Below are 12,649 nucleotides of genomic sequence, written 5' to 3'. Positions count from 1 at the left end.
GCTTAAATTTCATCTTTCGTCATAATATAAATGCTAATTACCTACTAATTTAATTGGTTAAAAAGGCTAAAATGAAAGAGGTTGAATTTTCCGCAATGCGTGGCTTGCCTAGCTTCTATGAGTAGGCGCCATCACGACTTTCAAGGGTGGAAAATCCGAGTTGTGACAAGTTGGTATCAGAGCTCTAGGTTACATAGGTCTCATAATTCACGGACAAGCTTAGTAGAGTCTGAGGGATCGGTACAAAGACGTCTGTATTTATCCCAGAGGCTATAGGGTTAGGAAATCTTCACATTCGTTCTTCCTTGTCGTGCGGTTTGTTTCTCAATGCTAATTGAATTTCTACTCTATTCTTTCACAGATGGCAAAAACACGCGCTTCCTCATCCACCGCTCAGTAGCCCGAGCCCCCAGCAGCAGCTTCCATGAGGGGCAGAGGGCGAGGCCGAGGCCGTGCTAGAGGCCGAGGTAGGGGCAGTGCTTAGCCCCGAGCAGCAGAACCAGTTACAGAGCCTTAGGTTGATTTCGATGAGGTGGTTCCGGCCCTAGCAGTTCCGGTGGGCCTAGCTTAGGTGCCAGAGGAGTTTATTGCTGCCCCAGTTCTTCAGGATGCTTTGGTCCGATTAGTGGGCCTCAAGGAGAGTGTCACCCCGGGCATGTTTGCTTTTGTAGCACCAGCCGTCTCTTAGGCTAGAGGAGGGGCCCAGACTCCTGCTACTCGCACTCCGGAGCAGGTAGCTCCCCAGATTCAGACTCTAGCAGTTTAGCCAGTTGGAGTAGTTCAGCCGGGTGTGGTAGCTCAGACAGATAATGGAGCGGCTATGTCTGCCGATGCTTTGTGGAGGCTAGATAGGTTCACCAAGCTGTTCACTACTACTTTCAGCAGTGCATCTGCTGAGGATCCCCAGGATTACCTAGACAGCTACCACGAGGTTCTCAGGAACATGGGTATTGTTGAGACCAATGGGGTCGATTTTGCTATGTTTCGCTTATCTAGATCCGCCAAGACTTGGTGGAGGGATTATTGCTTAGCTAGACCAGCCAGATCGTCAGCCTTGTCTTGGGAGCAGTTCACACAACTATTTCTGGAGAAGTTTCTCCCCATCACTCAGTGATAGGCCTATCGGAGGCAGTTTGAGCACCTACAGCAGGGTTCCATGACTGTTACCCAGTATGATACCAGGTTCATCGACTTAGCTCACCATGCTCTTGTCATACTACCTACCGAGAGAGAGAGGGTGAAGAGGTTTATTGATGGTCTTATTCAGCCGATTCATCTTCAGATGGCTAGGGAGACTGGGAGTGAGATATCTTTCCAGGAGGCGGCCAATGTGGCCAGGAGAATGGAGATGGTCCTATCACAGGGAAGTGGTCATGGGTCAGATAAGAGGCCCCGTCATTCAGGCAGATTCAGTGGTTCCTCGTTTGAAAGTAGAGATTCATATGGTAGAGGCCATCCCCCTAGGCCTTTCCAGTCAGCACTCCAGGTTTCTCATGGTGCGTCAGGTAGCCGTGGTCCTTAGATGTAGTATTCTGATCAGCAGTCCTATAGTGCGCCACCAACACCTATCAGTGCACCACCGCTTCAGAGTTTCCAGGGTCGTCAGCCCCAACAGTCGAGGGCTTGTTTTACTTGTGGCGACACGAGGCACATTGCTAGGTATTACCCTCGAGCTTCGAGCAGTTCTCTGCATCAGGGTTCCCGTGCTATGGTTCAGGCACCAGGTGTCCCACAGGCCACTCAGCCAGCTAGAGGTGAGGGTAGAGGTGGAGGTAGAGGTGCTAGAGGTGGAGCTCAGGCCGCTAGAGGTGGAGGACAGCCAGCTGCAGGCAGTCCCAGAGATGTAGTTCAGGGTGGTGGGGCCCAGCCCCGATGTTATGCTCTCCCAGCCAGGCCTGAGGCTAAGGCTTCAGATGCAGTTATTACAGGTACGGTTCTGGTTTGTGATAGAGATGCTTCAGTGTTGTTTGATCCAGGGTCTACATACTCGTATGTGTCATCTTATTTTGCACCGTATTTGATCATGCCTAGTAATTCATTGAGTGTTTCTGTTTATGTGTCTACACCGGTGGTTGATTCTATTGTGGTCGATCGAGTCCATCGTTCTTGTGTTGTGGTGATTGGGAGTCTTGAGACTCGTGTAGATTTGTTGCTTTTAGACATGGTCGATTTCGATGTTATATTGGGGATGGACTGGTTATCACCTTACCACGCTATCTTGGACTGTCATGCCAAGACTGTGACCTTAGCTTTACCGGGCATGCCTCGTTTAGATTGGAGAGGGACTCTTGTTCATTCTACCTGCAGTGTTATCTCGTATGTGAAAGCTCGGTGTATGGTCGAGAAAGGGTGTTTGGCCTATTTGGCATATGTTCGCATTTCCAGTGCTGAGGTTTTATCTATTGATTCTGTGCCTGTTGTTCGTGAGTTCCCTGAGGTATTCCCTTCAGACCTACCGGGTATGCCACCCGACAGGGATATTAACTTTTGCATTGATTTGGCTCTGGGTACTCAGCCTATTTCTATCCTGCCGTATCGTATGGCCCCGCCTGAGTTGAAAAAACAGTCAAAACTTGCTTGAGAAGTACCCAGTGTTTCGACTTGGGTTGCGCCGGTGTTGTTTGTTAAGAAGAAGGATGGGTCGATGAGAATGTGTATTGATTACCGGCAGTTGAACAAGGTTACGATCAAGAATAAGTATCCATTGCCGATGATTGATGACTTGTTTGATCAGCATCAGGGTGCCAAGGTATTTTCAAAGATTGACTTGAGATCTGGCTACCATCAATTGAAGGATTAAGGCATCCGATGTCCCTAAGACAGCTTTCCGCACTCGGTACGGGCATTATGAGTTCTTGGTTATGTCATTCGGGTTGACAAATGCCCCAGCAACTTTTATGGATTTGATGAACCGAGTGTTCAAGCCTTATTTGGATTCGTTCGTGATATTCTTCATTGATGATATTTTGATACATTCTCGCAGCCGGGAGGAGCACGAGCAACATCTCAGAGTGGTTCTTCAGACTCTGAGGGATAGTCAGCTATATGCTAAGTTCTCGAAGTGTGGGTTCTGGCTAAGTTCAGTTGCATTCCTGGGTCATGTTGTATCAGCAGAGGGTATTCAGGTGGACCTGAAGAAGATTGAGGCAGTCAAGAAATAGCCTAGACCAACATTAGCTACAGAGATTCGGAGTTTCTTGGGATTGGCAGGTTACTATCATCGGTTCGTGGAGGGGTTTTCATCCATTGCAGCCCCGATGACCAGGTTGACCCAGAAGGGTGCCCAGTTCAAATGGTCGGACGAGTGTGAGGCGAGCATTCAGAAGCTCAAGACAGCTCTGACTACGACACCGGTGTTGGTTTTGCCCACAGGTTCAGGACCTTATACAGTTTATTGTGATGCATCACTTATTGGACTTGTGGCAGTGTTGATGCAGGAGGGTAGGGTCATTGCCTATGCTTCACGGCAGTTGAAGATTCACGAGAAGAACTATCCGGTTCATGATTTGGAGTTGGCAACCATTGTTCACTTATTGAGGATTTGGAGGCATTATCTGTATGGCGTGGCATGTGAGGTTTTCACAGATCACAAGAGTCTTTAGTATTTGTTCAAGCAAAAGGAGTTGAATTTGAGGCAGAGAAGGTGGTTGGAGTTGTTGAAGGATTATGATATTACTATCTTATATCACCCGGGAAAGAGCAATGTGGTGGCCGATGCCTTGAGTAGGAAGTCAGTCAGTATGGGCAGTCTTGCTTATATTCAGGTCGGTGAGAGGCCGCTTGCTTTGGATGCTCAGGCCTTGGCCAATCAGTTCGTGAGGTTGGATATTTCTGAGCCTAGTCGGGTATTAGCTTGCACGGTCGCTCGTTCTTCTTTATTGGAGTGTATCTGTGATCGGTAGTATGATGATCCCCATTTATATGTCCTCAGAGACACGGTGCAGCGTGGAGGTGCCAAACAGGTTACCTTAGATGATGATGGAGTTTTGAGATTGTAGGGTTGAGTGTGTATGCCAAATATGGATGGGCTTCGGGAGTTGATTTTAGAGGAGGCCCATAGCTCCCGGTACTCTATTCATCCGGGCACTGCGAAGATGTATCAGGATTTGCGGTAGCATTATTGGTGGCGCAGAATGAAGAAGGATATTGTTGCATATGTGGCTCGATGTTTAAATTGTCAGCAGGTTAAGTATGAGCATTAGAGGTCTGGTGGTTTATTTTAGAGGATTGAGCTTCCCGAGTGGAAGTGGGAGCGGATCACTATGGACTTTGTTGTTGGACTCCCGCAGACTCGAAGGAAGTTCGACGCAGTATGGGTCATTATTGATAGGCTGACCAAGTCAGCGCATTTCATTCCTGTGGCAGTCTCTTATTCATCCGAGAGGTTAGCTGAGATCTATATCCGGAAGATTGTTCGTCTTCATGGTGTGCCTGTGTCTATCATTTCGGACCGAGGTACGCAGTTTACCTCATGTTTCTGGAGAGTAGTTCAGTGAGTTGGGCACTCAGGTTGAGTTGAGTACAACATTTCATCCTCAGACGGACGAGCAGTCCGAGCGGACTATTCAGATTTTGGAGGATATGCTCCGAGCTTGTGTCATTGACTTTGGGGGTTCGTGGGATCAGTTCTTGCCTTTAGCAGAGTTTGCCTACAACAACAACTACCAGTTGAGTATCTAGATGGCTCCTTATGAGGCTTTATTTGGTAGGCGGTGTCGATCTCTGGTTGGATGGTTTGAGCCGGGAGAGGCTCGGTTGTTGGGTACGGATCTTGTTCAGGAGGCCTTGGACAAGGTTAGGATTATTCAGGACAGGCTTCGTATAGCTCAATCCAGGCAAAAGAGTTATGCAGACCGCAAGGTTCGAGATGTGGCTTTTATGGTCGGTGAGCGGGTATTGCTCCGAGTGTCTTCTATGAAGGGCGTGATGAGATTTGGGAAGAAGGGCAAGCTTAGCCCTAGGTTCATTGGCCCGTTTGAGATTCTTGATCGAGTGGGAGAGGTGGCTTATAGACTTGCTTTGGCGTCGAGTTTATCAGCCGTGCATCCGGTGTTTCATGTGTCCATATTTCGGAAGTATCACGGCCATCCATCCCACATGTTAGATTTCAGCATTGTTCAGTTGGACAAGGACTTATCTTATGAGGAGGAGCCGGTGGCTTTTCTAGACCGGCAGGTTCGTCAATTGAGATCGAAGAGTTTTCCTTCTGTTCGTGTTCAGTGGAGAGATCAGCCTCTTGAGGCATCGACCTAGCAGTCCAAGTCTGATATGTGGAGCCGTTATCCCTATATTTTCCCCGACTCAGGTACTTCCTTCTTCTGTCCGTTCGAGGACAAACGATTGTTTTAGAGGTGGAGAATATGATGACCCAAAAGGTCATCACTTGTGTTGCAATGAAATTCTACGTTCCGAGGCCTTAAAAACCTCCCTTAGCACCACCTTGATTTGCGTGCGCAGTCTGGGCGCGTAGCCATAAAGCTTAAATGTGAAAATCTGTGAAAAATGATAAGTTTTGACTGTAAAATGAATAAATTTGATTTCGGTCAACGTTTTAGGTAAACGGACCCGGACCCGTGATTTAACAGTCCTGGAGGGTCTGTAGGAAAATATGGGACTTGGCGTATGCCCAGAATCGGATTCCGAGGTCACAAGCCCGAGAAACAAAAATTTTAAAGAAAATTGTTTTCTGAAAGTGTTTAAAGAAATTTGAAATGAAATTTGCTTAGAACATGGTGGTATCGGGCCTGTATTTTGGTTCTGGCACCCGGTATAGGTCTTATATATGATTTAAGATATTTCTGTGGAATTTGGTGAAAAACGGATGTCATATGACGTGATTCGGACTAAAATCGCAAAATTTATGTTTAAAGAAGTTTTGAGAAAATTTCATTGATCTCGAGATTTAATTTGATGTTCATGACATTATTTTGATGATTTGATTACACGAATAAGTCCGTAGGATGTTTTTGAGGTTTTGTGTGCACTTAGTTTGGAGTTTCGAGGGCTCGGGTGAGTTTCGGGATGTTTTAGACTTAAAACCAGAAGTTGCAGGCCTCTGAACCCGCCAGTGCGGTTCGCGTCCGACCTTATGCGGTGCGCGGTGTAGGGCTGTGTGGCCGCAATCGACTTTGTGCGGTTCGCACAGGGGCACTGGACTGCAGTATCCTCAGGAAGGGCTGTGCGGCCGCAGTCCATTTTGTGCGGTCCGCATAGGGGGTCTGAGAGGGGTATAAATAGACGGGATTTTCAATTATTATAATTTTTCAGAAACCCCATAAACATAAGAGGCGATTTTTCAAACAACCCTTATTCTCCAAAACGTTGGTAAGTGATTTCTAACTCATTTTCTTCACTCCTTAACATCTTTTAACATGATTTCAACTCAAAATCACTGATTTTCATGGGGGAATTGGGTGTTTTGGATAGGACTTAGATTTTTCAAAAATTGGGGATTTGGACATCGATTTGAGATCCGATTTCAAAACAAATTACATATTTGAGCTCGTGGGGGAATGGGTAATCGGGTTTTGATTCGAACCTCGAGTTTTGACCTTGTGGGCCCAGGGGCAATTTTGACTTTTGGGTAAAACTTTGGAAAACTCATTTTCATGCATTCAAATTGATTCATTTAGCGTTTATTGATGTAGTTAAGTAAATTGTGGCTAGATACGAGCGAATTGGCGGAGGAATCAAGGGGTAAAACTATAATTGAAACTTGAGTTGTATTCGAGGCATTGAGGTAAGTGTTCGATCTAATCTTAGCTTGAGGGATTGGGAGTTGAGTCCTATTTGTTAATTGCTTCTTGTTGAGTACGATGTATAGTCATGATGACTGGTATCTATACGTTGGAGTCGAGCATGACCGTGAGTCTTAAATTGATAGTTGTTGTGTTCTTAAATGTTACTACAGATGCTTTAATTGATGATTCTCGATATTGTGCAAAGATTTAGTTTATTCTCGTGGATTTTATTTATGACTTAGTATTGATATTAATTGAGCTGAGTAGAAGTTGAGTTAGGATTGGTTATAGCTGACTCTCTCTTACCAGAATATTGTTGAGATAATATTGTTCCCTTGCCGGGATATTGTTGACATATTATTGTTCCCTTGCCGGGATATTGTTGAGATATTATTGTTCCTTTGCCGGGATATTATTGAGATATTATTGTTCCTCTTGCCGGGATATTGTTGAGATATTATTGTTCCCTTGCTGGGATAGTGTTGAGATATCATTGTTCCCTTGCCGAGATGTTTGTTTGATATTATTGTTTCCTTGCCGGGAAGTTATTATATTGATTTTGTTCCTTTGTCGGGATTCCTTGTGATTTTGTTCTTGCTTGTAAATGGGAGCGGGTGGTACACCTACCACAAGATATGATAATGTGACGACCCGAAGGGTCATCACTGTAGTTCTTCCTTGTTCCGCGCTTTCGAGGCCTTGAAAACCTCGCTTTTAGTTGCCTCGATTGGCGTGCGCAGTTCGGGCGCGTAGCCGGAAAGTTTTTATGTTAGAATATGTGAATTATGTGAAACATTTGATGAATTTTGGTATTAATATGCATAATGTTGACTTCGGTCAACATTTTGGGTAAACGGACCCGGACCTGTGATTCGACGGTCCCGGAGGGTCCGTAGAAAAATATGGGACTTGGGCGTGTGCCCGGAATCAAATTCTGAGGTCCCAAGCCCGAGAAATGAATTTTTGAAAGAAATTGTTTTTCTGAAATTTGATATGAAAATTTGAAATGAAAAGGAGTTAGAAAATATAGGTATCGGGCTCGTATTTTGGTTCCGACGCCCGGTACAAGTCTTAAATATGTGTTAAGCACTATCTGTAAAGTTTGGCTAAAAACGGACGTCATATGACGTGTTTCAGACTAAAAATGGAGAATTTGAGTTATGAAAGTTGAAGAAAGAAAATCATGTGTTTGAGGCTTGATCCTATGTATATGATGTTATTTTGGCGATTTGATCGCACGAGTAAGTCCGTAAGATGTTTTTAAGGTTGTGTGCATGCTTGGTTTGGAGCCCCGAGGGCTCGGGTGAGTTTTGAATGGGGCCCGGGAGGTCTTGGACTTAGAAAAAAATATACAGGTTCAGATGTTGTAGGCCCAGCGCGGCCGCGGCCATTTCTGCGCGGTCCGCGCTGGCAGCCACGCGGCCGTGGTGCTTTTCGGTACGGTCCGCGTGGTGGGTTAAGAGGGTCGACCAGCGTGGCCGCGCACCAAATCAGTGCGGTCCGCGCTGGGTGGGTTCAGAGAGAGCCCACTTCTCCCCTCCCTCGGTGCGGCCGCGGTGCATTTCTGTGCGGTCCGCGCCAGCCCCAGAAAAATGTATAAATTCGGGATTTTTAGTCATTTTTCCACTTTTCAAAAACCCAAAACCTAAGAGGCGGTTTTCCAAACAACTTTTCTTCTTCAAAACGATTGGTAAGTGATTCTAACTCATTTTTCTTCACTTCTTAACATCTTTTAACATGATTTCAACTTCAAATCAAAGATTTTCATGGGGAAAATTGGGTGTTTTGGGTAGAACCTAGGTTTTCTACAAATTGAGAAGTTGGACCTCAATTTGGGGTCCGATTTAAAAACAAATCATATATTTGGATTCATGGGGGAATGGGTAACCGGGTTTTGGTCCGAACCTCGAGTTTCGACCACGTGGGTCCGGGGGTATTTTTGACCTTTTTGGGAAAAACCTTGAAAAATCTATTTTCATGCATTGGGGATGATTCATTTAGTAATTATTAATGTGATTAAGTAACTTATGACTAGATTCGAGCGGATTGGTGGTGGAATCAAGAGGTAAAGCTATACTAGAAGCGTGAGTTGAGTTTGGAGCATTCGAGGTAAGTGTTTGTTCTAACTTTGGCTTGAGGGAATAGGATTAGGATGATATTTGCTACTTGCTAATGTGGAGTACGGTGTATAGGCATGGTGACGGTTATCTATGCACCGGAGTCTAGCATGACCGTGAGTCTTGATTGCTTTTAATTCGAATAATGTGACACAAGCTCCTTGTTTATTTGATGAGTTTCATATAATGTGAACGGTTGAGGTAAAATTGTGATTGGTGTACTTTTGGAGCGTTAGCTCGAACATGAATGTGTTAGTTGAGGAAGAATGGATTTAAAAAGGAGAATGTGTTGTGAATACTCCCTTGCCGGGATGTGTAGACTGATATATATATTCTCCCTTGTCGGGATATTTTGGGCTGTTAGCTGTACCCTTGCCGGGTTAAAGGTATTGAGTTGTTATTCTCCCCTGAAGGGGTCTACTATATGAAGTCAGATATTATGAACTATATTATGGGATCGTGTGGCACGCCGTCCACTTATATATGATATTATGGGATCGTGTGGCACGCCGTTCACTTATATATGATATTATGGGATCGTGTGGCACGCCGTCCACTTATATATGATATTATGGGATCGTGTGGCACGCCGTCCACTTATATATATATATATACATCATGGGAACCAGAGTCTCTTCTGCTTATTTCCGATATTTCATTTTTATCTGTTACTCCCCGATAGCATGTCCCCTCCCAGTTTTACTTTGTATTATCTTGTTATTGTTTCTTGCATTTGTTGTATATATATATATATATATATCTGTACAGGTTAATTGTGGTAGGTACTGTCTAGCCTCGTCACTACTTCGCCGGGGTTAGGCCAGGCACTTACCAGCACATGGAGTCGGTTGTGCTGATGCTACACTCTGTGCATTTTTGGTGCACAGATCAGGGAGTAGCTTATAGACCGCAGCAGTAGGACTTCTGGGAGCTATCTTCAGTCCAGGGACTCTCGAGGTGGCCTAGCTGGCGTTCGCAGGCCGACGGCCCTTTCCATGTTTTTCGTTTGTTCATCTTGTATCAGACAAACATGATGTATTTCCTTTCAGACATTGTTTGTAGTATTCTGTAGTAGTCCGTGAGCTAGTGACACCAGACTCTGGGTAGCATTTTGGTTCAAACTTCCGCACTTTTGGTTTTCAGTTGCTTTAGATTTAAAGTCTTCCGCTTAAATCTTGTCTCATTTATTATATTGTTTGAGAGAAAGCAGGAAAGGTGTTTTAAATATTTGGCTTGCCTAGCTCCGATAGTAGGCGCCATCACGACACCCGATGGTGGGAAATTCGGGTCGTGACAAGTTGGTATCAGAGCACTAGGTTAATTAGGTCTCACAACTCACGGACAAGCTCAGTAGAGTCTGAGGGATCGGTACGGAGACGTCTGTATTTATCCCGCAGAGGCTACTGAGTTAGGAAAACTTCACCTTGTTCATTCTTGTCGTGCGATTCTGTTTCTCAAGTACTGATTGTCTTTCCACTCTGTTCTTTCGCAGATGGCGAGGACACGTGCTACCTCTTCTACCGCGCAACAGCCTAATCCCCTAGCAGCAGCCCCTATTAGGGGCAGAGGGCGAGGCCGTGCCAGAGGCCGAGGCCAGGGTAGAGCTCAGCCCCGAGCAGCATTTCCACCGAAGGAGCCTCAGGTCGATTTTGAGGAGGAGGTTCCATCCCCAGCTGTTCCAAGGGGCCCAGCTCAGGTCCCAGAGGGTTTTATAGCCACTCCAGTGCTTTAGGACGCTTTGGTCCGACTGGTAGGCTTTATGGAGGGCATTTCTAGAGCGGGTATGCTTCCCGTAGCTCCAGCCACATCTCAGGCTGGGGGAGGAATTCAGACTCCCGATACTCGTACTCCAGAGCCGGTAGCCCCTCAGGCTCAGGTTCCAGTAGTTCAGCCAGCTGTGGCAGCCCAGCCAGGTATTGCGGCTCAGTCCAACGATGGTGCGGCTATGTCCGCGGATGCTTTGTGGAGGCTTGATCGTTTCACCAAGATCTTCACAACCACATATAGTGGCACCCCCTTAGAGGATGCTCAGGATTTCATATTCAGCTGTCATGAGGTTCTACGGACTATGGGCATTGTAGAGAACAATGGGGTCGACTTCGCCACTTTTCGCCTGGCAGGATCCGCCAAGACTTGGTGGAGGGATCTCTATTTAGACAGGCCAGCAGGGTCACCATCATTGACCTGGGATCAGTTTTCAGAGTTATTTCTGGGGAAGTTCCTTCCAGTTACTCAGCGAGATGCTCTTCGCAGGCAGTTTGAGCGTCTCCAGCAGGGTCCTATGACGGTCACCCAGTATGAGACTCGGTTCATTGATCTTGCTCGTCATGCCATTATGATACTCCCCACCGATAGAGAGAGGGTGCAGAGGTTTATTGATGGGTTGGCCCATCCGATCTGTGTTCAGATGGCCATGAGTGCCGGTAGTGAGATTTCATTTCAGGAGGCGGCAGATGGTGCCCGCCGGATAGAGATGGGACTTGCCCAGGGAGGTGGTCATGGGTCTGATAAGAGGCCCCGTCATTCTGGTAGATTCAGTGGTACCTCTTCTGGAGGTAGGGATTCTTATGGTAGAGGCCATCCTTCGAGGCCCTTTCAGTCAACTCTCCAGGCTTCTCATAGTACACTAGGTGGTCGTGGTTCTCAGCCGCAGTATTTTGACCAGCAGCTCAGTTCACCATTAGCACCTATCAGTGCACCACCACTTCGTTATTCTCAGCAGCCGAGGGCTTGTTATACTTGCGGCGATGTGAGTCACATTGCGAGATATTGCCCTCAAGCTTCCAGCAGCTCGCAGCGGCAGGGTCCTCGCCCGATGATCCAGGCACCAGGTGCCCCACAGCCTGCCCAACCAGCTAGAGGCGGGGGTAGAGGACATAGAGGTGGAGGTAGAGGTCTTAGAGGTGGAGCTCCGACCGCTAGAGGTAGGGGTCAACCAGCAGCAGATCGTCCCAGGGATATGATTCAGGGAGGTGGGGCCCAGCCCCATTGTTATGCTTTGCCAGCCAGGCCAGAGGCTGAGACATCAGATGCTGTGATTACAGGTACTATTCTGGTTTGTGATAGGGATGCTTCTGTGCTATTTGATCCCGGATCTACGTATTCATATGTGTCGTCCTATTTTGCACCCTATTTGGTTATGCCTAGTGACTCGTTGAGTATTCCTATTTATGTGTCAACACCGGTGGGTGATTCTATTGTGGTCGACCAAGTTCATCGTTCTTGTATCGTAGTGTTTGGGGGTCTTGAAACCCGTGTTGATTTGTTGCTTTTGGACATGGTCGACTTTGATGTTATATTGGGGATGGATTGGTTATCCCCGTACCATGCTATCTTGGATTTCCATGCCAAGACCGTGACCTTAGCCTTACCGAATTTACCCCATTTAGAGTGGAGAGGGACTTCTGGTCATTGTACCCGCAATGTTATCTCGTATGTGAAAGCTCGGCGTATGGTCGAGAAGGGATGTTTGGCCTACTTGGCGTATGTTCGCGATTCTAGTGCGGAGGCCCCTTCTATTGATTCTGTGCCCGTCGTTCGGGAGTTTCCTGAGGTTTTCCCTTCAGACTTGCCGGGTATGCCGCCCGACAGGGATATCAACTTTTGTATTGATTTGGCCCCGGGCACTCAGCCCATTTCTATCCCACCATATCGTATGGCCCCGCCAGAGTTGAAAGAGTTAAAGGAACAGCTGCAGGATTTGCTTGAGAAAGGTTTCATTAGACCCAGTGTTTCACCTTAGGGTGCGCCGGTGTTGTTTGTTAAGAAAAAGGATGGTTAAATGAGAATATG

The 12,649-nt window shown here is 46.5% G+C and overlaps 1 protein-coding gene across 1 annotated transcript; it reads left to right on the top strand.

Annotated features, from left to right (window-relative positions):
* The first annotated feature begins 1,282 nt into the window (after nt 1-1,282).
* Nucleotides 1,283-10,589, top strand: LOC138887624 (uncharacterized). Its single transcript, XM_070169391.1, has 3 exons — nt 1,283-1,486; nt 1,718-1,843; nt 10,350-10,589. Exons 1-3 carry the CDS (start codon nt 1,283-1,285, stop codon nt 10,587-10,589), a joined length of 570 nt encoding a protein of 189 aa, XP_070025492.1.
* Nucleotides 10,590-12,649: the final 2,060 nt, after the last annotated feature.

This window comes from Nicotiana sylvestris, chromosome 3 (genome assembly GCF_000393655.2).
Source record: "Nicotiana sylvestris chromosome 3, ASM39365v2, whole genome shotgun sequence".
Lineage (NCBI taxonomy): Eukaryota > Viridiplantae > Streptophyta > Magnoliopsida > Solanales > Solanaceae > Nicotiana > Nicotiana sylvestris.
The sequence above is the reverse complement of the archived record's forward strand: the minus strand, read 5'-3'. Positions and strand labels throughout refer to the sequence as shown.